The 27,806-nt window shown below is 47.0% G+C and overlaps 1 protein-coding gene across 5 annotated transcripts in view; it reads right to left on the bottom strand.

Moving 5' to 3' along the window:
* HECTD4 (HECT domain E3 ubiquitin protein ligase 4) overlaps positions 1-27,806 on the bottom strand; it is a 76,736-nt gene that overhangs the window by 32,772 nt on the left and 16,158 nt on the right. For 3 of the 5 annotated variants that reach the window (XM_077309014.1, XM_077309015.1, XM_077309017.1), the window contains exons 2-29: positions 26,135-26,652; positions 23,375-23,464; positions 22,941-23,071; positions 22,082-22,190; positions 21,059-21,197; positions 19,382-19,552; positions 18,506-18,698; positions 17,728-17,889; positions 16,476-16,589; positions 15,132-15,272; positions 14,266-14,498; positions 13,642-13,787; positions 13,182-13,252; positions 12,922-13,027; positions 12,054-12,174; positions 11,102-11,230; positions 8,041-8,165; positions 7,420-7,573; positions 6,707-6,807; positions 5,930-6,128; positions 4,838-4,957; positions 4,295-4,399; positions 3,732-3,895; positions 3,090-3,323; positions 1,999-2,191; positions 1,732-1,836; positions 670-758; positions 277-452 (exon numbers count right to left, since the gene is read on the bottom strand). In XM_077309014.1, coding sequence (XP_077165129.1) covers positions 277-452; positions 670-758; positions 1,732-1,836; positions 1,999-2,191; positions 3,090-3,323; positions 3,732-3,895; positions 4,295-4,399; positions 4,838-4,957; positions 5,930-6,128; positions 6,707-6,807; positions 7,420-7,573; positions 8,041-8,165; positions 11,102-11,230; positions 12,054-12,174; positions 12,922-13,027; positions 13,182-13,252; positions 13,642-13,787; positions 14,266-14,498; positions 15,132-15,272; positions 16,476-16,589; positions 17,728-17,889; positions 18,506-18,698; positions 19,382-19,552; positions 21,059-21,197; positions 22,082-22,190; positions 22,941-23,071; positions 23,375-23,464; positions 26,135-26,652 — 4,339 coding nt within the window. The remainder of the gene's footprint in view (positions 1-276; positions 453-669; positions 759-1,731; positions 1,837-1,998; positions 2,192-3,089; positions 3,324-3,731; positions 3,896-4,294; positions 4,400-4,837; positions 4,958-5,929; positions 6,129-6,706; positions 6,808-7,419; positions 7,574-8,040; positions 8,166-11,101; positions 11,231-12,053; positions 12,175-12,921; positions 13,028-13,181; positions 13,253-13,641; positions 13,788-14,265; positions 14,499-15,131; positions 15,273-16,475; positions 16,590-17,727; positions 17,890-18,505; positions 18,699-19,381; positions 19,553-21,058; positions 21,198-22,081; positions 22,191-22,940; positions 23,072-23,374; positions 23,465-26,134; positions 26,653-27,806) is intronic. The other 2 variants (XM_077309016.1, XM_077309018.1) reach the window with 1 other exon arrangement.

Below are 27,806 nucleotides of genomic sequence, written 5' to 3'. Positions count from 1 at the left end.
GTGTCGAGAACATGCACATCGAGTCCAATGTATCTTTTTCTCCTCCGGGGATGAGGTCTGCAGAAATCCACTCTGCACGCTTTCATGGCGGTTCATTTTGAGCCAAAGACACCCACTACAGAGAGTAGCAATGGGCTAGCATCGATGAAGTGACCAACACCCTTCTCTGCCTCCTTCCCTGGATTTGTTTTGAAAAGCTTGCATGTTTGCCAACCCATTTTGCCCTGACGCGTGCTCATCGGTTGCCCAAAGACTCCTCGTTGCTGCCCCCCTTACCTGGTGTCTCCGCAGGGGTCCCAGAGATGCTCCTGGTGAGCCCGGACTGTGCTGCAATGGTGACATGCAGCAGCAGTTCTGCTCGGTTCATCAAGCTTTTAACCAGGGCTTTGGTTTTAGCCATGGGATGCAAAGGCTTCTGCAGCAGGGAGTTGACTTCCTGGAAGAATTTCTCTCTGAAAGCAAAGAAAATAAAACCGAGCTAGACTGGCTGTTCATTACATCTTCAGAAGCCCCTATGAAGAGGGATGCGTCCAGCTTTCTCAAGGGAAAAGGACAGAGTAATGGGGGCTACACATCCACCCAGGGACCAGCCAGACTTAGAGAGAGAGAGAGACAGAGCAAGCTACAGAAGGGAGGGGGGACCCTGTCAGAGTCAGTGACTGCACCAACCTCAGGGAGAGAACCATATTCTCAAGGTCACTTCCATCAAAGGAAAGTTCCTTCATTGAGCACAGAAGTTCCAGTTCTTTCATTTTGCTCTAAAGAGAAGATCAAAGGACATACAGGGAATGAGGGTACATCCAATTCAAGAGATAACGTCTAAGTCAGTTGATCATGAAACTGCAAGGCCATAAATCTACTATTTGGCAAGGAGTACAAGTTCTTAAGAACATTTCCAGGCAGAATGATAGCACAGAGAAACTCTCTGTAGGTTAGTAAGCAGGACAAAAATATTGTTAACAAATACATAAACTGATTCCCCCCCACCCCACTGATTAATAGGGGGAAAAACGCCCCATCTTCTTTGAGGGCTGAATCCCAGAATAAATAAGCTGCACTGATCATTCGTATGTGTCTAGTTTTGTCTACATAGTTTAGGCTTTCTGGATTTGAATGCATTTCTTCGGAGTTAAACACACAGATACCTGGATAACATTGTTCTGCTGAAAATGGACTGCCAAGTTCAGAAGACCTCCAAGTGTCAGGGAGGAATCATGATTTTCCTAGCTTGTTTGAGAAACTCTCAGGCATCTGGCTGACAGTTAGCAGAGACATGAGTGCTGGACCAGATGAATCCTAGATGGACCGATCCAGCAATGCAGATTTTTGGAGGCCAAACATTTGAATCAGTGTCCCCCACTCAGTCAAATGAAAAGTCCTGGACATGCTGGGAAAGAGCCAGATTTTCTAGTTCTCCAAAAGCAAACAACAGCAGCCACATTCAAAATCTAGGCATGCTCCATGGCCACTGAGCTTTTTGAAGAGACCCCAACATGCACGGGAACTGCCCTGTCCTTAACCATACGCTGACAGTCTTCCTGCAACCAGCTGCAGCCTATTCCCAACAAAGGGTTAGTCAGCCGGCTTTGAAGAGCCTGTAATTTATCCCTGGGCACTAATAAACCCGGCATGGTGTTTTACAGGAATAGAGAAAGGGCACTTAGGAGAGAGAATTCAGAAAGAGCATCAGCTGATTTCCTCAACTCTATCAATGCCACGTATGTCACTCACCTCGTTAAAGTGATAGTCATAGAAGAAAGGGACATTGTTCTCCAGTTTCCCCTGCATGGCGTCTTCCACTTCACTTTGCCATTTCTGCTCCAGCTCGGCGACGCTCTGGCCAAAAGACAAGAGTAAAGTGAAAGGGGTCGATCTCCATTAACCAAATCAGAGTGTCCTTAGCCCCACAGAGCTTTCTGTGAGAGGGGAAGTTTGATTCTAAAGCATCCCTGCCTTGGCCATCTCTCCCCAGGAAATGGATTTTGAGAGCCGTCTTACCTGCAGCTGCCTTTCCATGGCATTGAGCTTCTTAAAGGTCTCTCCCATAATTTTACAGAGCAAGTCGTATTCCTCGGCGTGCTCCTCTTGGTACTGGAAATTTATCAGGGACTGGAGCGCGTCGACCAGATTTAAGTGCTTGATGACACATGAAACCACCATTTCTTCCATTATGTCTGGCTGGATCATCTCCCTGTCAAAGAGGGGCAAGGAATTATATTCGGACAGGATGTGAACGGAGGGTTCTAAGACCACAGCTCACAGAGGCCGAGCAGAAGCACTGGCATTATTTTTCAGAATAGACAGAATCATAGCATCCCAGCATTGGAAGAGACCTCCGGGGTCATCTAGTCAAACCCCCTGCATAAGGCAGGAACTCACAACTACCTGCCCACCCACGGTGACCCCAGTTTCATGCCCAAGTGATCCCCCCACACACCAAAAATCTCCAGAACCCAGAAGCATGCTGCCACCAACCACTGACCAAATACTAAGAGGATACAAAAAGCGGGATTTCTGCTGAGTGCTGGAGAGGCATTTCAGTCACCAGCACAAGAACTGATCTCAAGCGGCCAGCGAGATCAGGCCTGGGCGCTACGGATGTGGCTGGTCAGTTTTAGAACCAGGAGACTGGGAGAAGGGGTGGATTTCCTTGCTTGCACTCAGGCACCTAGCTCCTCTCAGGCACAGTCCACTTGCCGCGAGCAAATGCAGAAATGAGTGGAAAAGTCACGCTTGAAAGTCACGTATCGAGCTGCTAAAACATTTTTCATCGTCCTACTCAGGTTTCACGGCAATGGGGAAAATAAACAACTGCACACCTCCAGTGCTTTGGGGATGGTGGAAAGCGCAGTCCAGTCATAGATCCCCTGAGGCTGTCAAGGCAAGAGGCAAGCGGAGGTGTCCTGCCCTTGCCTGCCTCTGCATCGTGACTCTGGTCTCCCCTCCAACTCCTCACCGGGCCCAGCCCTGCTTGGCTTCCAAGATCCGGTGAGAGGGGCCTATCGAGGTCAGGGCCTTTGGTGGTTTATGGAGCAGAGGCCTTTGACAAGGCTGCTGGCGTAAATCCTGCAGGTAGAAGATGTGCATACCTGATGCTGGGCCTAAACTGGGGCCGAGCACGGCCAGAGATTTCCCTGAGTTTGATCATGATCCCAGGGGGGAGCCTGATCCTTGGCAAGTCGAAGTAGTGACCCACGGGGGGCACAAGGACATCGGAAGGGTAGGTGAACTCCCGATCCTCATCGATGGTAAGGGGCAGCGGGGAAGGGCTTGGCGTGAGGGCTGGAGAGATGACGCCGTTGGCTTCCACTTGCCACTGGCACCTGGGAAACCACAAAGCACAAAGCCGTTTTAAGGCCCTTTAAATCAGGACGGTGCACTTAAAACCACAGAATTCCCAAAGAAATGCAAGAAAGAAGACAGTACATTGGAAGTGTTCTCTCTCTCTTTCTCTCTCTCTCTCTGTCTTCACACAATTCCAAAATGAAGTTGTTCGAGAAAAAACTGCTGTTTTTTTCTAATCACAAAGGAATTTTTGCCTTCATTCAATGGTATCCTTCAATTGTTACTTAATGTTTCTTTGCAACTCCTTTGCCTGCCTGATTCAGGTATCATTAAAAGGCAGCCAAGGAAACCACGGTCACCCAGCAGATGCTGCACGCACACCTCAGGAGCTTGTTAAATCCATTCTGTCGCTTTCGCACAGCCCACTCTGACGGCAAGATATTTACCTCTGCAAAAGTTTGGATCTCAGAAGTTCTTGGCACGTTTCCTCCTCTTTGGTTATTTCCGGTCCGTTGTACAGTATCCTCAGCATAGAACAAGCCAGCACGGACAAGCCTAGTGCAAGGTCTACCAGGAACGGCAGGCCCCCCGAGACGTCCTCCGAGGATTCCTTTAGGGAGGAGGAGAAAAGGCAGCACTGAACACCATCTGTTGGAGCCCAACCCTCGACTGAGAAAAAGATGCCTCCGGTCCAGAAACAGGTGCAACATGGCTCTCTAAAGCCAATGGGTGGGAGGGTCATAGGGACTTTGGTCACTACGCCTCGGTCAATGGCCCCGACTGCCCCAAATCACCTTCCCCCTCCCTCCATGCAGCTGCGGCCATGTCTGGACTACGCAATCCCAGGGATGGCGGCTTCTCCTCCTTTCAGTGTAGGTTGCAGGCTGACCTGAACAGGGCCATGGCTGTTTTCCCACACCCTGCCCTAAAACAAACTACACTTAGGCTAACTTTAGCGACCGTCACAGTTCACGATCCCCGTGCGATGCGAGGGCAGAAACAAGCATACCTGTGCCCGGACAGTGCAAGAAAAGCCCCACATGGCCTTGTCGGGGGTGTTGTGCTCCCGGCCACTCCTCATCTCAAAGGAGAAGGTCACGGTGTCCCCTTCCACCTTCGGTCGTCAAGAAGGCAGAACAAAAAAGACAGTGTTCAACAGCCAAGCATGGCGGGACCTGTTGGGGCTCAGTGGCAGAGCCATGCAGAAGGCCCCCCAGGTCCACCCTCGGTCACCTCCAGTTAAAAGGAGGAGGGAGAAGACGACACGGAAGACCTGTGCCTGGAGAACTATCACCAATCAACACTAACTTGGATAGACCAAGGGTTTGACTGAGTGTAAGGGAACGGGATGAACAGAAGCCGTTCCTTATTTCCAAGGGGGCTCTTAGGGGCTGTTCCTTATTTCCAAGCCGTTCCTTATTTCCAAGGGGGCTCTTAGGGGCTGGTGGTCACAACTGTTCTGATGCCCATTTTCCGAGGGGAAAGTGGCTCCTCTTCGCCACAATGTGACCTCTATGCCACTTTCAAGGACAGAAACTTCATCATACTGTACCTTTACAAGGTCTTTGGGCCAACCAGTTCCTAAGACGCTACGGCTGCCGTATCCAAGGGTGTTGCCCCCGTACTCAGCAACCTTCCGGCTATTTGTGTTGGGGCCAGCATAGATCACCAACTTAAAAAAAAAACAAAAAAAAACAAAAGCCTAAAATGTCAGACAGGGTAGAGTCAGTGTGCATGCTTATGGCACTTTGAATACGGAAGGAATCTCCTGAACGGCTATGAGGGGGACAAGCAAGCGCTATCTCGATTTTTCACACAGGCAGACTGGAACAGATCAATATTTTACCGGTATGCTAATTCCGAATGACTGCATCTAGCTGGCAAACGCCTCTGGACTCCCACGCCACCCTCACCACCTGCTTCCCAGTTCAGAGGAGTTAATTTCCTTCAGACAACTAGATCCTTTGGACAACTAGATCTCTCCCCTCAGGTTTTGACAAGCTTCCTCTCTAGACTCAGCATTTCATACTTGGGTCATTCCAGACTATCTCCATTTCATCCTTAGTTTCTACAATTTCAAAGAGAGGCTGCAGAAGTACTGCACAGTCATAGAAGCCTCCCTCCCCCTTTTTGTTGAGGGCAGAAGGAAACAGGCTTCACAGGCTCCAAAGATCAAGAGAAGCATTTACAACAGGGGTAGTCAGCCTGTGGTCCTCCAGATGTTCATGGACTACAATTCCCATGAGCCCCTGCCAGCAAACGCTGGCAGGGGCTCATGGGAATTGTAGTCCATGGACATCTGGAGGACCATAGGTTGACTACCCCTGATTTACCAAACCAAGATGCTACAATAGGCTGCCTAAGGAGGTGGTGAGCTCCTCCTCACTGGCAGTCTTCAAGCAAAGGTTGGATACACACTTTTCTTAGATGCTTTAGGCTTTGGGCTGATCCTGCGTTGAGCAGGGGGTTGGACTAGATGGCCTGTATGGCCCCTTCCAACTCTATGATTCTATGATTCTAAAACACAGCATGCAGAACTGAAGCAAATGGGTTATCAAAAGAGTAAGGCTCCCTACAACTTGGCAGGTAGACCTTTCAAGCAGCTCATGGCCAAAGTGATGTTTCCATTCTGGTCCAGGCTTACCTTGTCGTAGTCATACTGCGAGGAGCATCGGCTATCAAACCTCAGATACAAGCAGCGGGCTCCTGGGATATGAACCGTCTCCTTAAATTTATAATTGTCCCTGACGGGGTGAACCGTCTCCACAGTCTTCCCGGCAGCCCAAGGAGCTGGAATTTTCAAGCCAGTCAGGAACCCTGGCTCTTCTTTCTCCTCCAGCATCCTGGTGCAAAACAAAGAGAAATAACAGCAAGAACCAACCTTACAATCTGTGGCCTCAATGTTCACTGAAACCTATACTCAATACAAGTGGAGACTACAAAGATACGTCATTCTCTCCCCTCCCCCCCCCCAGCTAAGCTCCTTCCCCAGATTGACTTCCATAGTAGCCCACCGGTAGGACCACAAGGAGGGCAAGGCCCCTAAATAATTGTCCCCTGTGATCAAACCATCCTGCCCTTGGCAGCGTCCTTAACCTCTCAAGCTAAGTATGCCCTGCCATTCTTCTAAAGAAGATGGCAGTGGTGGGGGAGGAGAACTAATAAAAGATGCTGCTCCTTCTCCCCAATTAGAATAATTGCTGCCAGTTCTTTACAGGAAAGCTTTGTTAGGAGCCTACAAAGCAATTTAAACGAGTAGCCCGACACTGACCCCTGAGTCCCCCACCTCTGAATCATACAATAACGGGCTAGTCCAGCAGCGACACCCGGCAGCTGAGGATGAGAAGGGCTCTCAGCATATTGCTGGATGAATGCTGCTGGGTGTCAAAGGGCGGGTCAGCAGGAAGGCTGCCTCAATTACCTCTCCTCGGGGAACAGCTTGCTCCTTTGCTCCGATGCTCCTCCAGGAGAACTGCCCGCTTCGGAGAAAACCGGACACTGGGTTTTCAGCAGCAAGGCTGTCTGTAACACAAGACATTTCAGGACAAGACATTTCAGGACTGTGATCAATTGCAGTGCACACTAAGGCTGCACCTAGATGGGGGACAGGAACCCTGGGAAGGTAGATGTGTAAGCCTCTTTTCCTGGGACTCATCTGAACAAAGTCAATTGTTCGACCTTTTTATTGTCCCCTGGGAGGCACAACCTTCCAGTTCCAGAATATCTGTTGGGAGAGGGGGAGACTGAATTCCTTGGGAGCCGTCTGATGGTGCTTCAGAGAATACTGACTTGAGGCCACCTGAGGGTCTCCCTTAGCAAGGAGTTCAATTATGTTTTTGTGAAGTGTGTGGCGAGGAGCCCAGATTGCCCAAATACTATTTCAGTCCCAATGGAACCAACAACAGTGTGTGTGTATGGGGGGGGGGGAATAAGAAATAAAGGATGCTGTCTACTAGAGAAGAAGGGACACACAGCAGTGCTTAAGGCCCCATCATACACATCATCATTGCTGAAAGCTGCCCATGGTGTCAAGAACTGCTGTGAGTCTGAGCATTAATACGGAGGCCTCCCAGTCAGGACAAACCAACCACACTAAGCTGTCCGATGTGTAAAGGTTCCAGTAGAAGACTGCACCTGGCTGGTGTAAAGGACCAGCTGCACCAGCTGGGGCATCAGAGCGTCAGCCATGGTCAGCGTCTGCAGGTTGGGATGCATCAGGGAGGTCAGCAGCACCGGAAGCAAGTGGCCCAGCATGGTGGCCTTGGTCACCTGCTCCAGGCCTTTTAGCCTGCAACAAGAGGGGTCCTGTTGAATAAGTTCACTTTGTGGACCTTCACTGAACAGCCCTGTCACTGCCTGTCCCTTTCCCCTTTGGTCCCTAAACACTTTCTGCTTCCTCCCTTTGGATGTCGGCAAAACTCATTGTGTTTCCAAGCTGCTCCCCCAAAGCCTTTGAAACCCTGGCCACCGATCCAGCCCTTTGCCCCTGATGCTTCTGTAACTTAATCTGCCCAACCACGGCTTCATCAGCCTCACCAAAATAAATAAATAAATAAAAAAGGACGGCACACTGTGCTGCCTGGATATGGCTTTCCCTCACATCCTGCCGGATTTTGCCTTGGAGAACCAGGCGCTGCCTGAATTTACATCCTCCTACCAGGCAAACCCTCGCCTGACATGCGGGTACAATTGGACTATGCAGTAGCGGTGGAATCTTCAATGAATATGGTCTTCTCTCTGTGGTCAAGATCTTACCTCTGTTCCCTGTCTGGAAGATCACTGTTTATAAGAGCCATGGTGACTTGCTGCAGCATTTCTAGAACTTCATCGCACCCAGTCAAGATTTGTGTGGCAAGAGTCAAAATACTGGCCTTAAGTTCCTAGGCACAAAATGTTATAGAACAATAGTTTACATGGCCAAGGGAACACACAGCTTCACAACAAGAAAATGCACGGGTTTCCAAAACCTGAGGCAGTGATCATGATGAAGGACCCAGGCAGTGACAGGTTTATCTCTGAGCCTGAAGACAGATCTGAGCCTGATGGGGGCACTGGATCCCCTTCATGCTCACATTCCCTTCCATCCACAGGCACTGCAGGTCTCCACTGTGCTTGTATAAAGCAACATAGACAAACCCAGAACAAAACAGACACACCATGGAAACAGTTCATGTGCATCAGGGAAGAAAGGATGCCAGAAAAACGAATGCCTGTCCTCCACGTGAAATTTAGCCCTTAAAGAACTTAAGTGCAGTCTTGGAAGAGATGCCTCTGAGCACCCGGGAAGAAAACCAAGGGCAGGTTTTGGATTCTTGCTGAAAAGGTTTCTCTAAAGTCTTACTTTAGAGACTTTAGTCTCATACATACAACTCCAAATTTCTCTTCTTCCAGCCTTCACATAAAAAGGGCCAACAACTCCTTCAGATCAATTAAAGGGACAGTTTTTTTTAAAGGTTGTAACTATGTTGCATACAAGTAATTATAAAAACTAGAGGTGACAGGAGCCATCTTAGACTACGAATCCTCCTGCCCTCCAGACCCAGAAAAGGGATGCCTCTTCTAAGAAGGCACCTGCTGCAGCCCTCTGTGGGCACTAGCTGAAAAACACAAAGGATGCTTTTGACAGGACTACTGCTTGGTTCTTATGCAAGGCAACTGCAGGCAACTGATACGGCTTCTCAGCTAACATGGTCTTCTGTTGACTGGTCATCTTGGTGGGCACAGAGACACACAGACAGACGCAAACACAAGTGCCCCCACTCCTATCCCCTCTAAACTGCCCCAAGGCATCTGAAGTGTGCAGGATATTTTACTCTTTGAACTGCAGAGAGCAGCATTACTTCATGTTTATCTACTGGTGGGAATATGACCACGGCAGTCCTGCTTTTCGGCACCAGAACAACCAAGTTCCTCATATCTGCACAGGGCTTGAAGAGAAGGCAGCAGGATAAACACGCCAAGAAACTCCAGTTACTTATAAGGAAGGGCTCTAATTGGGCCAGAGCTGGCACTGTAAGGTACTTATCGGAATGGTTAATCCAGCCCTGACTGTTGGCCAGACAAGGAACGAACAGACAGTCCTAGAAGGGAAGACAGATGATAACTGCAGAGAGAAACTGGGGGGGGGAATGTTTGTCAGATGAGACATATAATGGACACATTTAGCACTTAGCGTGACGTATATAGGACAAGTTCACAAATATATCAATGAAAACGGAAAGAGACCGGGGCATGGGGGAAGGGGCACAGTTAAACATAGACGTGGGCCCTCTTGAAAGACATGGAGCCCTGTTTATAGCCAAGGGGCGCCAGCAGAAATTTCCAGTGGATTGGGCCCTAAGTGGATGTAAGCCGTTCCAAAAACAAAAGAGATGGACAGATTGTGCCCTGTTTCTTTCGACACGCCAGTAAAAGTCCTTGGATGGAATGAGCTGTTTTGTTCTCTCAGAAACCCGTCTCTTGAGGGCAGTACTTGGCTGTAACCGGATCACTCTGCGCAGTGGCACAACTAAGGAGGGATTTCAAGGGCTACATTAAAGCACCTGAAAGGCTACTCCCCAAATCCAGCACTTGCCCCTCAGGAATAGTCCATCAGAGCAGCAAGTTCCTAAATGGAGTCATCCAGCCTTTATAACAATATCACAGGGACAGCCTCGAATGGCACTTGACTTATCAACCCATTGGAAACAAGGGTCTCAGTGCCTGGGTTTAAAGAGCCTGGTCACAGCAAACATGTCCATGCACTGAGAAAACGGTTTACAGTAGGGCTGCCAGCTTTGGGTTGGAAAATACCTGGAGACTTTGGGGGTGGAGCTGGGAGTGGGCGGGATTTGGGGCAGGGAGGGACCACAATGGAACATAATTCTATGGAGTTCACCCTCCAAAGAAGCCACTTTCTCCAGGGGAACTGATCTCTGTTGCCTGGAGAGGAACTGTAAAAGCAGGGGATCCCCAGGTCCCACAGGCACCTCCATCACAGATGCAAACTGGTTTCAGTGCTGAAGTTTAAGTGCTAAAATTTCCCCCAAGAAACCCTGAGGACTGGAGCGTACTGAGAATTTCCTGTTAATCATTCCCCAGTTCCCTCACAGGAATGACATTCCCAGTGTTCGAAGCAGGAGACAGGACCTGATTTCAAAGCCTGCTGCACCGGCCGGACTCCTGTGAACTACAAAATGAAGGCTCCCCTCTGAGCTGGGGAGGAGGGGGCCACAGAGCTCCATGCACACAAAAAGGATGAGTAAGCACAGTTGCACTCTACAATGATGTACAAAGGGCAAAGTTTCAGGTTTTGGCAGATGGGAGAATATAGATATTGAACCAGGAGACAAGATTTAAAAGGCTGCTCTCACACACATACACTTCTTAAAACAAAGGATTTGTGCATGACCAGTACAAAAGATTTTTTTTGTCAAAATAGTTCCACGTATAGAACCAGGTAACTGACTCCGGGCAGAACAGCATTTGTGGAACAATTACATGTGAACTGAAATCGAGGAGGGAGAGCTAAGATCCCCCCCCCCCCCACACCCTAGTTTTCTGACTGGCACCCTGACCAGTCCACAGGGCAGTCTTCTCATGCAGAAACTGAGGCCGCTTTGAATCATCCTCCCCAAGTGACCCGGCTGAAGCGGGAAGGGGGGACGGGACGGAGAGTGTGGCTTTCTGTCACCGAAGGACATCCCCAAAGCAAGAAGTGAAGCCACACAGCAGGAGTCGCATCACCCCTCAGATCAGCTGCGTTCACGCAAGGGCCGGGAAAGAGGCGGCAGGGGGTTAGCAGAAAGAGGAGCTAGAATTTAATCTTGATGTTTACCTGTACCTTCAATGTCTCTCCCTGCACGGAGCTGTCACTGTCATCGTTCTCGTCAGGTTTAATCAAAACAGTGTTACTCAGAAGATGGTTCTGTACAGCCATCAGGTACCGCAGGCAGGGGGAGGCGGCCTTGAATAGAAACAAGCGCCATTCTCGTTATCATCTCAACAGTCCAATTAGAAAAATCAGGACAGAAAAGAAGGCGGGCTATTTTTGAAACACCAAGGGAGAGAACAGATTCAAATGAGTAGACGTGTTGGTCTAAAGTAGCACAATAAAGTCAGGGTCCAGGAGCACCTTTAAGACCAACACAGATTTATTTAAGGCGTGAGCTTTCAAGTGCAAGCACTCTTCCTCAGACTATGATCTTCTTACATGACAGGGAATATATAGCAAAAATCAATTCTGTTACAACAATGGACCGTGCCACAACCAAATACAGCCAATGATAATCCTTTGTCAAAACAGCTGTTTTAGAGAGTCGTGACCTCACACCTTCACTCACAACTGCCCCCTCATGCTCCCCCCTCTCCCACTGGTTGCCAGGTGAGGCTTCCTGGCTCAGTGCTGGTTCTGTGTCTTATGCTCGCCCAGCTCTCAAGTATGATCCTTCTGTTTCAAACATGACAAGAGAAAGCAAGGTGGATGAAAGGTGTTATGGAACATATACAAGACACTGTGCAGTGACCTGTGCCTGCTAGGCGTACCAAGCGTGAGAGATCACACACACCTTTCCAAGCCGTGCCAGGCACAGATGACACGAAAGGCAGCCGTAGAAGAACACTTTCCCTTAGAAAGGCCACTGTCTGCCCTCGGGAGACGCCCTAGTTCACGCCTGCAGCCCAGACTCCAGAGATCTCCCCTGCAGCTTTGCAGAGGCCTTTTCAGGTGTAGCCATAAAACAAGGGGTCGTTGGCAAAGAGACAGAGCAAGCTAGAGGTTTTTTACTCACAGGCACAGTTGAAAGGAGCCGTTGAAATTCATCTCTGGAGACAGTTTGGCACTTGGTGATTAAGATACAAGATTCTCGGACAACAATCTTGAGAATGTAGTGCAAAAGTTCATCGTTTAGTCTTTGAAATGCAGGAAAGACATGGTCAAAAGGAATAATGTACAAAAATACATATGCAGATTGCAGTACATTAAACATTACAATAGCGTAGCTTTGATTTGCTTCTTTTTACTTAACTTTCATTAGCAGGATTCCAAGAACTGCCCAGTCAGTTCCACGGGCCCAGTACAGCTCTGGGTGTATCTTAAACAGCAGCCCTCTTTCCTCAAATTCTCACAAACCCCGGGGAACGGGGAATTTTCAAAAGCAGATTATGATATGGTGGGGGTCTGCTGCTCAGACTCCATCAGCAGACACAACTTCTTTGAGGCAAACGAACAAAAACACTAGCAGGTGGCCCAATTATTGCGCAGAGGAAATTTCTGGCAAACTGGTACCTGCACAGTTCACAGTTTCTAAGGTTGGTGCTATTGCAAATAAAAGCCACACACCAGAGAGTTGAGTGGAATGAAATCACATGTTAACAATAATTTATTTCCTAATCTGACACAGGATAATTGCTCTCCCACAGTTCCATGTGCCTCTTTGGTTCTTCTGAATCCACATTCTCAAAATTACGAATCACTAAAAGGAACCTTAAGGAAAACCAGCTGAGTACTTGGTCCCTTCAGCACTGGTTCTTCTTGACAATGCTTTTTACATTCCAGTTGCTTGTCTTTATGGAGAATAGGTCTACTCATGAAGGTCAGGCAAAGCCTTAACACACAGCTCTCCGAGTCTAGTGTACAAAATGGCACCTGAGAGTTACCTGTAATGCTCATCATCTTCACTGCCAAATCTGTTGTTCTGAAGCTGCTTGCCTAAATTGGTCATGATGACGTCTCGAAGCTGGGCCAGCCCGCTATTTCGATCCCCTACAGCGAATAAATTGTGGGGCCACAGGTTATGCATGCAAAGCTCGGGCTCGGCAGCCGGATTAACATGCAAAGTATGCTCTCTGGACTGTGCATGGTCAGTTCTCAGTTCCCATATGAATGCTCCTTCCGATGTCATTGAAAGCTCTCTTACCTTCCGTTAAGACCAGCTTTAGCAAGTTATTAATTTCTACTTCTCCGGGATACAGGATGTTTAGACCAGAGCTTAAGGGGAAGAAACAAATAACGTTTAGCATTTGCTTACAAGAAAACAAAAGTATCTTTAAAACACAAATTATACTGCAGAGGCTTATAGATAATTTTATATGGAGCCAAAAGAAAGCCCAGTTTCCTGTTCACAAACTGAAGGGCGGACTGGGGGCACCACAGCTGGATCTCTGTGGAGTTCAAGGGGGCACATGCCGAGATTTCCAGGAGGCTAGTGCACAGATGGGAGACCGGGCCAGACCCACTCAGATTCATTATAGGCTCCCCTTGAAAATGTTAACCTGAAAAATGTGAGAGGGATACCTGCTTTCTGTATAGCTTTGTGGTCACCCATCACAGAATCCTCAGAGTAATCCCAGCAATATGCATTACTTATCAGAACACACCTGATCGCCAGGCAGACCTCCTTCTGGATTTCAGGGCTGATCTGGTCTGCTGGGGCCATCAGTAGCTGCCAAAGCAAGAGGCCTGATCGCCTCACAATGTCACGATTCTTCTCTGTTTGGGGGCTGAAGAAAAATTTAAAAACCACCTGCAAGACAATCGTTTGAGGGGAAATGCTCATGTTGAAATGTCAACTACAAATCAGCAGTGGCAAGTCTCATGACTGGAACACAGAGTGATTTGGATCCGAATATGCCCATCTCCTTGAACCTAGGATCCCGAGGGGCCTGGGTTCAAATCTCCATTTCTACCCTGAAGGTTCACTGGGTGGCCCTGAGCCAATCACTTTTTCTCAGATCTCTGAGGAAGTACATAAGCCCAAAGCTGACTCCAGAGAATGGCCAGGTGAGCCACTTGCCTGGGTACCACCACTTGTAAAGGGCCCACTACCCCACCAATGCTTGGTTAGAGACAGTTTTAAGATAATTCTCAGAAGACACACGTCTCATCCATGTATCGCCTGAAAACTGGAGCCAATATACAGAAAACTGGCAGACATTCAGAACAGGACAACACATGCACCGGGAACTGAAAACGCTGCTTGTGACACAAACACACGTGCCTACCTGGAAGACCACCAGGATACAACGTATGATACAGGTGTCTCCATTGACCATGGCTTTCTCCATTATGTCACAAATGCTGCTGAGATGATGAGCTTCGATTGGGTGTTGCTTGCCCAAAAAATTTGTGACTGGGAGGTTGTTACTCGCTGCAAGCAGATTGAGCTGATGGATACACATGGCACCAACATGGTGTAGCAACTGGTTGATCACCTCGCCTGTGGTTATGGCATCTCCTAGAAGAAGGAAAGAGAGCAACAATGTGAAAGGGATGTTAGGCAGATCCACAGCATGTCTTTCATGCGCTCTGAGCCCGCTGCATAGATCAGGGGTAGTCACACTGAGGCCCTCCAGATGTCCATGGACTACAATTCCCATGAGCCCCTGCCAGCAAATGCATAGATCATTAATGGGAAAACATCTGCGTAACTTTGAAAATAAGAACTGCACTTAATTGAAGACATTGTTGGAAGGACACTGGGGGCCGTGTCTCTTTGGCAGAGCAGGTCTCGGGTGGCACCCGCTGTCTACTGGAGTTGACAACAGCAGGTGAGAAGGGCCCAAATCTGATGCCAAAAGGCAGCATCGTACAGACATGTGTATGGAAAGGAAGCAAGAAAAAGGCAGGGTGGCTGAGATGGGACTGGCTCACAAATCTGAGTAACCAGAAACCACCGTCTCTTATCTGAAGAAGTGAACAGTGACTTACAAAAAGCTCCTATCCAGACACAATTTGTGTTAGTCTTTAAGATGCAACTGGACTCTTTCTCTTTTCTATTTGTGGCAGGGGGTGAGCCTTTTCTGAGTCACTGCTCACTTCCGGGGCTGCCTGTCTGTGTACAGAGTACTGATTGTCGATTTCCCCATACCTTTTGGCTCTAATATGATATGGCTGACTCCTAGCCTCTGGCAGACGTAGTGGAAGGCTTGGTTCCCAGGATTGCACCACTGATCAATATAGTCATTTGAGCATGTCCAGATCATGTTGTTCATCGCATCGTAGCACGCACCTGAACACAAACAACAAAGATGTCCCTCAGTCCCAACCGTTAGAGCTCAAAGCAGCATTCTTTGGTCTGTAAATAACTCCCACCCCTTTTCATCCCCCAACTAACACTGCGATAATGCTGCCCAAAGAGGGCCAGAGAGATCAGATCTGGAATTTCAAAGAGATGTGGAATTTATCTGACTTCACTCAGCAAAGTCTGAAGTTCCAGGAAGTCTTTCTCCAGCAGACTCCCTTCTGTGGAGGGAACCTCCTTAAGCAGGAGGAAGTCATCAAACTCGGTTGAGCAATGAGTAGCACGCAAGCCCAAATATTCAAAATCCCATTCAAGTCAATACAAAGTGCCTATTTCCCAATTTTAAAAAGGTGAACTGTTTTTTAAAGCTTCCCTCCGCATACAGCCCTTTTCTGTGCCAACCCTAAAGAGCTGGATGGATGAATGGCCACAATTGGCAGGCAGCACTGTCTCAGCAGAGGGCAAGACTGCAGCCTGGCAATTAGAACCATGAGGAGTGGGTCATGAGCGAGGGCAAATGCCCAGGGGAGCAGATAGTGGGCAAGGGAAAAGGCAAGCAATCGTCTCCAAAGCATTAGGCAGAGCACCATGGAATGGAATGTGCAGGAACATCCCTTTGTTTATTACTGTTGAATTTATAGGACTGCCTTTACTTGGTAAAGTCCAAATAATCTCTGCTCCCAAAAGAAAGCTGTAAAAATTTGCTTCCCCTTAACAGATCTCTCTCTCTCTCTCTCTCTCTCTCACACACACAAACACACACACACACACACACTATAGAGCCATGCGATTTAAGACCTCAGTGAACTAATAAGCTTCATAAGGCACATATTGCTCCTGTCTACTTAACTATTGGACCCCTCCTTTAAGTTCCTGCCAATGTATGTTGCTTATTGGCTTTTTAATTGACTTCCTGAAGAAGTGGTGTCAACCCTTAATAAGGTTCAAAGCAAGTTTATAGTTTCAAATAGTGGTTCAGTAGTTATATGCCAGTAATTGCCTCTTATTTGTGTATTTTATTAGCTTCCTCTTCCTTTAATAAGTTATTTGCACAAACAAGAAAGGGCAGCGTTCAGCTTATTAACTGCTTATAGCCAGCCAGTTTCTTCCTAAAGAAGTCTGCAATCTGAGCTCTCTGGTCCTGTTGTCTCAAGCAGCAGATCATATTTAAAATGTCTCTTCATTCCTTACCTAGACCAGGAACAAGGGCACTGCGGCCAAGGGAACTCCCAGCAGCATCGATGAGATCTGCTCGGCTTGCAAACTGCCCGTCTGATATATTGAACACCAAGCTTGAAGCCAGAACTTTAAACAAAAAAACCTCCAATCAGTCTCTTGAAGCCTAATACGTTTTTCGGTAATAACACTGTTCATGGTGCCTACAGAAAGTGCTTCGTTTCTAGGGTGAGAGATGCTGGAAGTGGAACCTGACTGGAAGCCACGCCTTCTGAGCTGAGCTGGAACTGGCAGAGTCCCTACTTTGCAGAAGATAATAAGTTCAATCCTTGGCATTACCATTTGAAAAAAGATAAGGTGTCAGATGATGGTACAGATCTCTGCTTGAGAACTTTGACTTTGAACAAGACAGCTGTTGGAGTTCCCTCCCGTGTGCCTGTTGCTCCCTGCTTTTGGGAGGCCAGCCAGGGTGACTAAGCAGAGACAGAAAAGGACCTCAAGACACTTTCAACTGATCACATTTTTAAATGCCAGTTACTCTTCTTCCCACAAGCACATTCGCTGCCGTGCCATTTTATTTCTTGCCCCTTCTCTGCTCAGGGGCGATCTCAGCCTCTCTCCCCACTCTCACGAGAAACCAGACATTTAAAAACAGGAATGAATGTTATAAGCAAGAGCAAATACAAAGCACTGCGTATCCCCAAGAGAGTTTAACAATAATTGTAAGTCGCTACCAACAATACACAGAAAACGATCCATATAATGGTATCAACCCCTACTGTGCTCTGGCAATAGTACAGAACAGGCCTTCATAGGAAGGGACCACTGCATTTATTTATTTATTTTTAGACCAATCCTCTTGGCAATTTATGACTGAGCTTATCAACAAGATTTTCAGCCTTTGGGGATTTTTACTGTTCTTCAGCTTTTGGGGATTCTTACTATGAAGGTGCTGGGCTTCCTTATGAATTATTTTGGACCTTGAGATAGGGAATTAGCTTTGTTACTGTAGCAAGAATGTCTATTTTCAATGCACCAAAATCACAAAATCTGCCACCATTGATGGGCTGGTACACAAGGATCTGAACGGCTACTCTCCTGACTAACCTGACTTCATATGGAAGGGAAGCAAGACACATACAGATTCATAAGGACCTGGGGAGAATGAGAAGGCTGCTACGGGCAGATCATTTGAGAGAACACTTTGACCATTTCTGAGGTCAGCAGAGTGAACAGAAGTAAGGACAGCAGGCTGCAGAGAACTCACTTTTTAAGGATGACAAACCGCTGGTTCCACCAAAAAGAGACCGCGTGGCGGAGCTGCCAGAACCACCCGGGGGTGGGACCAACATCACCAAATACGTTCCACATGTGTATATCGGAGTCTTCCGTAGCATTTTGAGAGGCAAGCCACAACTCGTGTTAGCAGCTAAAAAAAAATCAGACATACGACTTGAGAAGCAAATAAAACACTTTTCCCACAAAAAGGAAAGCAAAAAGAGAAAGATCTGGGGCCAAAATACATCAATCATTGGAGGGCTAAACCACAAAACCTAAAAGAAGCAAAGACAGAACTACTTTCAATGCATAACATTTTGAGTTGGGAATTCCTGGAGCATGCACAGACTCTTCCTAAGAACACAAAGGGGCTCTTTCTACAGGGCTGGTTCACAAAACAACCCCAAGTGTTGTATCCCCCGTAGCCAGAAAAGTTAAGGGCTGGACTTTAGCCCCATGCCAGTTAGAAACATGCTTGCTTGACTGAAACCCAGCTGAATGAATCAGCTGGGGAGAAGTTTTTAGCAAACCCGGCAGGGGCTGGCAGGAGCTCATGGGAATTGTAGGCCATGGATGTCTGGAAAGTTCGGCCTCCCTCACCATAAGGTTTCTAATGGGGTTTGAGAGCGGGGGGGGGGGGGGTTGCATATTATTACCTTCCATTTAGAACAGTAAGTTACCTTGAGCCACAAGGGAAAAGCCAGGAATAAATAAAAGACCAGTAACCAATCAAGGTGCAATGTCAATGCTAGGAAGCCCTTCCTCACCTGCTTGGTCCTCTTTTAGCGTATTGGAGATGGTGGAGCCAGTCAGGGCAGCCAGCGTTGCTGATGGAGAGGCCCTGTACCTGGACAGCCTGCTTAGAAGCATCTCATTGATACTCTTGGCTGAATCCCCTTCTTTCCTCATTAATATGATGCGTTCCTGGAGGGGATTGGCTGCACAGACACCGTTTTCCTCCTATTAAAATGATCCAAGAGCTTTAATTCTCTTTGGGAAGAACGGAATTCACTCCAAATCAAGTATAAATCCTAAAAGGAAAAAACTATGTGGAAATCTGAGTACAGCGCCCTGAATAGGGAGCTTGGCACTGAACCCTCCACCACACTTCCTGGGTCGATCTCAGTGACCAGAAGTTTAATCCACACACACGGTAGGGAAGACTCAAGTTTACACCCTTGCAGAGCAGGCCCCCCCCCCTTGTGTCACATTTTACTCCTGTCCACTTCTGTGAGCCATTGTGAAGCTAAGAACACTGTTGTGACCCACTGTCTCCCTCAGGCTTTCACAGAATGATTTCCTTCTACGGTTGACCTCCTTTTACTGCGCTTGTATCCCTCCCAGCTCCCCTTCCCCATAAGCATCATATCTTTTCGATCATAAGCTAATGCAAGATTTTAAGGCATGAAAACGTAATTTTAGGGCAAGGTATGAATAACCAGGTGCTATAATGAAGGCTATGTCACCTCAGCCGCCGGGCTTGAGAAGGAAAGCATCCACACTCTTAATAATTAAGCCCCAGCATGAAGTGAAGAACTGCTCTGGCACAGGCCTTAAACAGTGACTCAAGCGCACTCTACGCAGCATGCTGGGTAAACCACAAGGGACATGGGAAATACCAGAACCTTGGAAATACCACTTACGATAAGCTCAAAAACATCCATGAAGACAGAGTGGCCCTTGGGGGTTTTTTCATTCAAGCTTGCAGGGGACCAAATCCAGTAGAAATAGGTCCCATCAGAAGAAAGGTGTACCGTGGTCATGGTGCTGCCTACTGGAAAGTGATCTGCTGGCATTGGGAGAAGCTGACATACCTGAATTGGGACACGCAAAGAAAGGAGTAAGCAATTAAAACAAAAGAGTGTGCTTTATCATACACGCAGACATACAGTGCCTAATAGTAGATGAAATGCTTCTTGTTTTTCACGGTTCGCTGCAAGCAAAAATGCATGATTCTGCAAAGTCATGCCTGCAAATCAAAACACTGAACTTTTGAACATGCTCAAAATGCTTCTGTTAATTTGCTTTCCCTTATAAGCACTCTCACACTATTTTTATAAGGGACTCCAGAGTCCAGGAGCCCCTTTAAGACCAACAAAGATTTATTCATGGCATGAGCTTTCGAGTGCAAGCACTCTTCGTCATCTTGTAAGGATGTATTCACATCCTGAATAAATCTTTGTGGGTCTTAAAGGTGCCACCAAAGGTGGTTTTATTGTACTATTTTTATAATATTAATCCACATGGAGTTAACCAGTGGAAACAGGAAGCTGTGGATTGGTGACGGAGCATCCGTTTCTTATACACCTTTGGTCAGAGTGAGGTTTGGTCCCAGTTTAGATGCCTGGCCACTCCTTAAGCAGCACAGCTTAGAAAGATGAAAGCCAGCACCTATCTGCTGGGCAGAGGAGACAAATGCTGGCCTGCGTGGAAATGCCAGCTCCATGTGAGAGCACAACAGGACAATCCCCATTTGCTATGTTGACGTGGATTGTAACACTCAAACCAGTAATACATTTAAATGCTGCTCTGAGTCACAAACAAGACACAATTTTAAGGAGGCGTAGGGCTCTCTGCCTCCTGGCATCACTGATGTCCTCCTCCTCGGCTTCCGTACTGGCGCCTCAGACTGCACGCTCGGCACTTCATGCCTCCTCTGCCACTGTGGCATAACGTTTTCAGGCACTGCGCAGGACAGCAGTCGATAGACCTCATACCGGCAATTTATTTTGCTGAGCCTTAAGATCAGGGCCCTGATCCACAGATACAGTCAGCATGCAATATTTTGCTGATCTGCAGACATTCTTGATACCGGATTCCTGTCCTTCAAAGACAGATTGCTACTGAATCATCTTGGACGGAGTTTTTTGAAAAGTCACCCGAGTGCTAAATTCTTTACTTATTTAGCAGATTGCAATACGGGATTGGGCCTTTTTGGAGGCAGCAGCAAGGCCTTGGCAACTCCCTTCCTCAACCAAATCCCCAGCGGAAGAGCTCCGTCTTATAGGCCCTGCGGAACTCAATGTGCTCCAACAGAGTCCCATCCTTTCTGGGAGCTTGTTCCACCATGTGAGGGCCAGGACAGATACATTTATAAGCCATTTTTATTATATTGTATCCTATTTATATATAAAGACCCCCAAAGATGGCCTCACCAGCAATCCTTAAGGAAATATATATTAAGTAAGTTCAAGGTAGCCACGCTTAAGTAAAGGGGCACTTTAACCTATATCACTTATTGGCTGAATATGACAAGGAATGAATCTTTTCCCCAATTATATCCCGGACAGAAAACAAAAGGTAACTTCTTCATTTCTTACCTGAAGAGTATTCTGGTCAATGACCTGGAAAAGGGAGTGAGGTTTATTATCAAAAGAGACAGGCCTGTGAAGGAGTCTGCCGTGGCCAAAAGCAACCCAACCCGTCTCCAGCTCCTCATTGCGGCTGTATACAAAGCCCCTGCAAGAGAAAAAAGCAGGAGATTAAAAACTTTAAACAATGCGTAATGAATTAACTTTATCTCCAGAAACAGAAGCAAGGGATTAAGGGTTCAGGGGAGGGGGGTTTCACAAGGAAGTGTCTAAACTTGGGGTCCCCAATGTGATGTCAAAGGGTGCCGCAGAGCCCCCTGACACTTTTCTTGGTGCCTTCCGAGGGTTTTTAGGGAGTGGGTGGGGCCAAGCGGGGCTTTTGCCAACAGCTGTGGCAGTAGCGACAGCACAGTGCAAGGATATTATTATTTCAATTTATTTCCCGCCCCCCACCCCTGGCAAGCCATGCCCCATATACAATATCCACTGTGTGTCTGAAGGGAAGCTGCAGCCATTTTGTGCTGAGCCCATCACCACGTGATCAAATTCTAAAAGTGCCTGCCACTCAAAAAGGTCTATACCTTAGCAATTCTCTAGCAGCTTCAGTGGGAATACAAGAGAGAAAACTCAGGGCCAGCGGGAAGAAGCAACAAGGGAATCTTCGCAGAAAACATAAATGCAGCCGAGGGAAAAAGAAAAATATTTCCCCCTTAACTGTAACCTGTCAAAGATTCCAAATGTGTTTTTCCCCCCAGGTAAACTCCACAATCCATGATCATAATGTTGGCAGCTTTTAGATTGCCCAGCAAAGAAGCAGCAGAGGCCAATGGGTTCATGCCAAGCTTTAAATTCATGCACTGACTGACACAACCAATAGGCAAGTAAAACTTATATTAGGGAAAACTGCTTACTGGCTCTGCTGCTTAATGTGACCTCAGAAACAATCAAATGTTTTTCATGAGGTTCCCAGGGAAGGCAAGCAGGTCTAGGACAGCGTATAATAATTGTGCATTTAATGAATATGTGTCTTACCGTAAGGTACCATGTAATCCAGATCCCAATTTGCTTATTCCCCGGCCAACCGAGTTTGTTGTATAAAGATAACACCCGTCAGCTGCGAGGCAGCGGCCCAAGTCTGCATCTGTAACAAGAAGCAGGCAGTCAAAGGAAATCGCTCCTCAGGCAGCGGAGCCATTGTCCTCAGGCAGGGAGAACTTCTCTATGCTGCTGGGACAACACAGAAGCCAATTTTTCTACATGGCCCAGAAGCGGCTGGCTCAAATTTTACTCAAAATACTTCGTACCACTGGATTGACATGCTGAGGACCACCGATTTCGGTTTCCAAAAGGCAGCAGCATTTGCTGGATCCCCTAATCGAGCTTTCTAGCCAATGATTCAGCGAGGGAAAGTTAAGCTTCTTTTTAGGCATGTACTCAGACGTTCAAGCTACCCAGCAAGATGCATAGCATGGGAATAGACATTATTCATGCGTAAATATTTTGTGCCTAGCTGCATGTCCACAGACAAGTTATTTATTTTATGATTACTCAAGTACTTGAAGTTACACAGTCAGGGCCGCTACTGCACAGTCAGTGCAGAAGGCCCAATGTAAGAAATACATTTCTAAGAATCACATGACTGTCCCAAATGGGCAACTAGTCAGCACAATTTCATTGCTTACACGTGCATCTTCTATGGCTGATTCCCCTCGTACCCAGGAACAGTGCACTCCTCTAGGAAATAAATACTTTGTCCTTCTGAGCACAGTTTCTAACAAGCAAACCTATTTTTATAACTTCGGAAGATATTCATAAGGTGAGGCGAGTTAAATGCAGAAATCACCAGACAGCCTGCTACAGCAGTTCTGCTTTTTCACATCAAGAGTCTCACCTTTATTTTCGGAGCCAGAACCCGGATTACCATCAGGCGCTGGCAACATGTCTTCAAAGCCCCAGGAGACCACGTGCTTGCCCCCAAGCAAACAAGAGGGAGATCCAGGGCCCCCTTCCAAAAGCAACAACCTTTCAAGAACAGAGACAGGGAGAAGCATAAATGCACAGATATGTACAGATAAGAGAGTTCAGATTAAAATATATTTTTGTAGCAAATGATTTATGTTGATTGATATGAACAATGAGAACTACTAGTGTACTTCACAGTTGTTCACAGAGAGTTTACTTGGTTTTTCTAATACTAATTATGCATTTAAGGCTTTTGTAGTCCTGATAAATTACAGAAATCTCATTATTGCTCAGATCTTACTATCAAACATTTGGTCCACAGCAACATGTGGTACCATAATCCCCCAGAATCCTCCTTCCTACCTGTGTAACACATCAGCCACAGGCAGGGATCCCAAATCGCTCTGCTTCTGCAAAAGGTGCACCGTGTGAACAAATGTCTTCAACGATCCCCTAACGGAAGGTCCAAAAAACAAGGCATCAGTCACTTTATGAAACACGGCAAGACATCAACTAATGGGTTGTTGGTTTTTTAGAAATTTAAGGGAGAAGCAGCTGGTCCAAAGCTCCAAAGTGTCTTTTTTGAAGCAGCCTGCTTATTCCACTATACTGCATGGTTCAATAATGCCTGCTTCTTTTGAGAGTATTTGAGTTTCTAATTCATTTCACAGAATTCAAGCAAGGGCCCAGTATGCCTGGCTGGAAACACTCATGTTATGCACAAGAGACCTTTCAGCATGACCCCTGATAACTCAGACACCTCCAGTCAGGAAATTTACTGGATAACGAGAACTGCCAAACAGCCAGATTAATGACAGGTTAATGGCACACCTCTGTTCTTCTGATACTGCCTCTTCACCTTCAGGTGCCACAACATGCTACAGTCTAGTTGGTTACTGGCACAAATTAAATGTGAACCAATGCACAGCACCATGGAACAGGCTGCACATACCCTGCTGCACGCCTCTGCACAGCCAATATAGGGAAAATAAAAGGCAGAAGGTCTGCACATGAGCAGACACAGCTCTGAGGTATCCACACTGCCTTCTGCCATTCTCCACAGAAGAACAGTGGTGAAAATGCAGAAAACAAGAGAATGGACAAACACAAGGAGACCAAAGATAGAAAAATCTGTGAAGCATCGGAAAGGGCAGTTAAAGAAACTGAGAAGACCACTAATATAGAGCACTGCTAAGCCAGGAGCCTCTGCAGAATTTCAGCATGGAAAAAGAAAAAGAAACACACACAAGTTCTAAATAAACAAACTGAGAGATCATGCACCATGTTTAGCTAGGATGTATAGTAAGGCCAGGACATGAATCACTGTAAACAAAACAAAACAAACAAAAACACCCAGCACAGTTCAGCTATGGAAGAGAATAGCTTTTGCTGAGAAATAAAATGAAACAGTTCAATTAAAAAAATGTTTTAAAAGACACTCAATAGAACCTGACTAAGAGCAAACTACACGCTCCGGTTTTTTAAGGTTCCTGGTCCCAAACCAGGTTTCCCTGCAGTCACCCAGCATCTGTGAAGACCAGCTTTTGAAGAAAAGCAAAGGAGAGTCCAATCAGACGTGGACCACCACTGTGGGGAGGTACAGCTCCTGCCCTCCTCAGCCCCCCCCCCATGCAGAAACATTGCTGGGGAGAGAGATTTCCCTGCTTCTGATGCTCCACATGGAGCATCCTGTGCAAGTGGAGCAGTGAAATATCTCCTCACCCTGGACTGTTTGGGCTTGGGGAGGAAGGTAGGGGCCCCTCCTCTCCAAGCCTATTTGCACTCTCCTTTATTTTTAAAAAGCCACTCCCCACAGCTGCTGCATGGCTGCTGGGAGCCTGAGGAGTTCAGGGAATCTGAACCCACTTCTTAAAAAGCCGAACTGTCCGTTGTATGGAGCACGCCACTGCTGAGAAGCAACAGGGAAGACCTGCACCTTCAGGCTGTGTGGAACTATTATCTAGTCTCGGGACAGATGAAAGTAAAGGAATACCTGCTGATGTCGGACAAGAATGGTGGTGATATGGAGAAATGCATTTGCAGAGATGATTAGCAGGGAAGATGCAACTGGAGAAATTGCAAAAGTGATTAGGCAGCACTTCTAAAGGGCAATTTGAGGTTGGTTGTCGAATTACTGTACAGCTTGATCCTGTGGATATAATTCCTTCTGATCATGCATGAAAATGAGGCTATTATCATCCAGCTCTCATAATATCAGTGTCTTGTTTAGCTTTCATTTTGGTAAACAGAGTCGCACGCCTACTGAGCCTTCCGGTACGGTGTAGAGGTCAGAGTGTCAGACAGGGGTCTGGAAGACCCAGATTGGAAGTCCACTCTGCTAGGGAAGCTTGCTAGGCAACACACACTGTCCACCTAATCTACCTCACCGGGTTGCTGTGATGGGAAAACGGAATAACTGATAATTATGTAAGCTGCTTTTGGTCTCTATTCGGGAGGGAGTAAATAAGGGCTACAAAAGTAAAGTTCTTCTTCTTATATTAAAATGACTTTCAACAAATGGGAAACCGAGGGGAAATGAAACAACTGAACTGAGCCATCAATCTCATTCATCTGCCCTGGAAAGCTCATCTTTGTGCCGATTTGCAACATTTTCCATCTGAGGAGGAGAAATTGTTTTGTCCCCTAAAGTTGTGCAAAGGAATTCTGGAAAAGGAAGCGTTTAGACAACACGACCACTTGGCAAAGAATGATTGCCAACCACAAAGTGTATACAGCAACTACCTCACAACATTTCCAGTAGGGAGTCCGGCCTTTCCAAGGTACAACACTAAGAACCTATGTTAAAAACAAAAGAAACCATCCCTGCTTGGATCACACCAAAAGTCCAGCCAACAGTCCAGTCACACCAAAAGTTCTGTTTCCCACAGAAGCCAATCAGATGCCCCACAGGAGGCCACGAAACAACCCCCTGTCCCTACTGTCTGCCGCCCGGAACAGGTGTTCTGCCGCCCGGAACAGGTGCCTCTCATGGCTTCTTTTAGCCATGATAATTAAAAGTTGTCTCTGGGTACAGTGCTATTCCAGGAGTGAGAAGCCAGATTATTTCCTTCCCCAGCACACCACAGTCCAATCCTGCCCAATTTCCCTTTCTCTTTCTCTTACCTTGCACAAGCCAAGGCAACGAGGGCAGCGGCAGCGTTTTCTTTCTGCTTGTGTGGAATCTGCTGACCTGAGGTGGAGGTTTCCCCCAACCAAGAGCACAGTAAAGATTCGATGCCGTTAAGACAATCCGTCGGCTCCTTAGTCAAGCTTAAGGGCTGGCAGTCACGAAGGCAAGTCAAAAGCACCTCAGCAGTTATGTTACACAGGGAAGGGTCCGTTCTACTTTGGGATTCAATGAGAGGAAAGACCAAGAGCAGCCCCATCCGTGAGGTGAACGGAGCCTGCTCAGGCTGTTGCAGCAGGCCCTGCCGCTTGAGCAAGGCCAGAGTTTCCTCGTCCCCCGAATTTTCCCGCTCATGCTGTTCTTCCAAGGCAAGCTGACGCTGGGCATTCCAGAGTCCGCGCAGAGCGTTCAGCCGGTATTCCAGCAGGCGGGCGTAAGCGTTGCTTTGATTTCCGCAAACAGACCGTAGACGCTCCGACAGCTCCGTTGGATTCTTAGTCTCAAAACTTAAAATCTAAGGGGGGAAATTAGAAGAACTTGCTGATATATGCATAACTCAGGTTGCTTTTAACAGGCCCTCTCGAAAATCAAGGCACAATCTTATATAACTCAGAAATATCCTAAATTTAGGAATTCAGTGTAAGATAACAACCACAGGTTTCAGGGGAAAGATGTATCAGTTCATCTCTAGGTTCATCATTCATCAACATATCCCAGCTTTGAAATGCAGAAGCTACAAAGCAAGAGGAGGTGGCTAGACTGCCTCAAGGGACCAAAAACCCCTCCTTGAGGTCTACAAATTGAACACTGCGATCAATGTTTGTTTTATCTACTTTATTGACAGTTGATTGCTCATCTAACCCAAGGTATTATGACATATTTTCCTGCCTGGGAATGAGCTACATCACTTCAAAGAACATTTTAAAGAAGAAATGGTGACAGAGAATCACAGTTAACAATTGCTCTCGGTTTCTCTATTTGTAAATTAAGGTAGGGCTAATAGCCTTCTTGGAACAGTTTGATCGTACCCACACTCACATCACTAAGCACAGATGCTCCAATATGCCCGTTCCAAAGATCGGCTTTCTAGGCTCCAAGACCACATTTTCTAGTCTCTACTAATCAAATACAGACTGCCCTAAAACGATCACTTTGCAGAGGTCAGCCTTGTTCCCTGCTGCTGACCATTTGTATTTCTACTATTTGAAGTCTGTCCTAGGAGAAGCACATGTGCTGCATTCACCTTCTGACCTCATCCGTTTTATCAATGTGCATTAACAGCTAAGCAGTTAAAAGCCAGGCCAGCAGAGGGGAAAAAATTCTATTGATCACTCCCCATTCCACCCCCCCACCCCCTGGCCACATTTTCCAGTCTCATAAGAGCATGCAACGCAGACACACAATACTCAGCGTTTTCATCAGGCACGTGCCATAAGTGGGCCTTGCACAAGGCACGGAGTCAAAGCACCATCTGGTTAGATTTTTTAAGAAGTTAGGGTTATGTTACAAGTTGCCCCAGGATCGACTGAATACTCCTGAATTTACAACATTTGCTTTCATAAGAGCTCTTAACGGTTTTTAAGAGGAGGTACCTTGAGATGCAACACCAGCTCCTCCCCCCCAAACGATTGCAGGGGAACTTTGACTGTTTCTGAATCATTCTGAATG

This window comes from Paroedura picta, chromosome 13 (genome assembly GCF_049243985.1).
Source record: "Paroedura picta isolate Pp20150507F chromosome 13, Ppicta_v3.0, whole genome shotgun sequence".
NCBI lineage: Eukaryota > Metazoa > Chordata > Lepidosauria > Squamata > Gekkonidae > Paroedura > Paroedura picta.
This window is presented reverse-complemented; position numbering and strand designations above follow the sequence as displayed.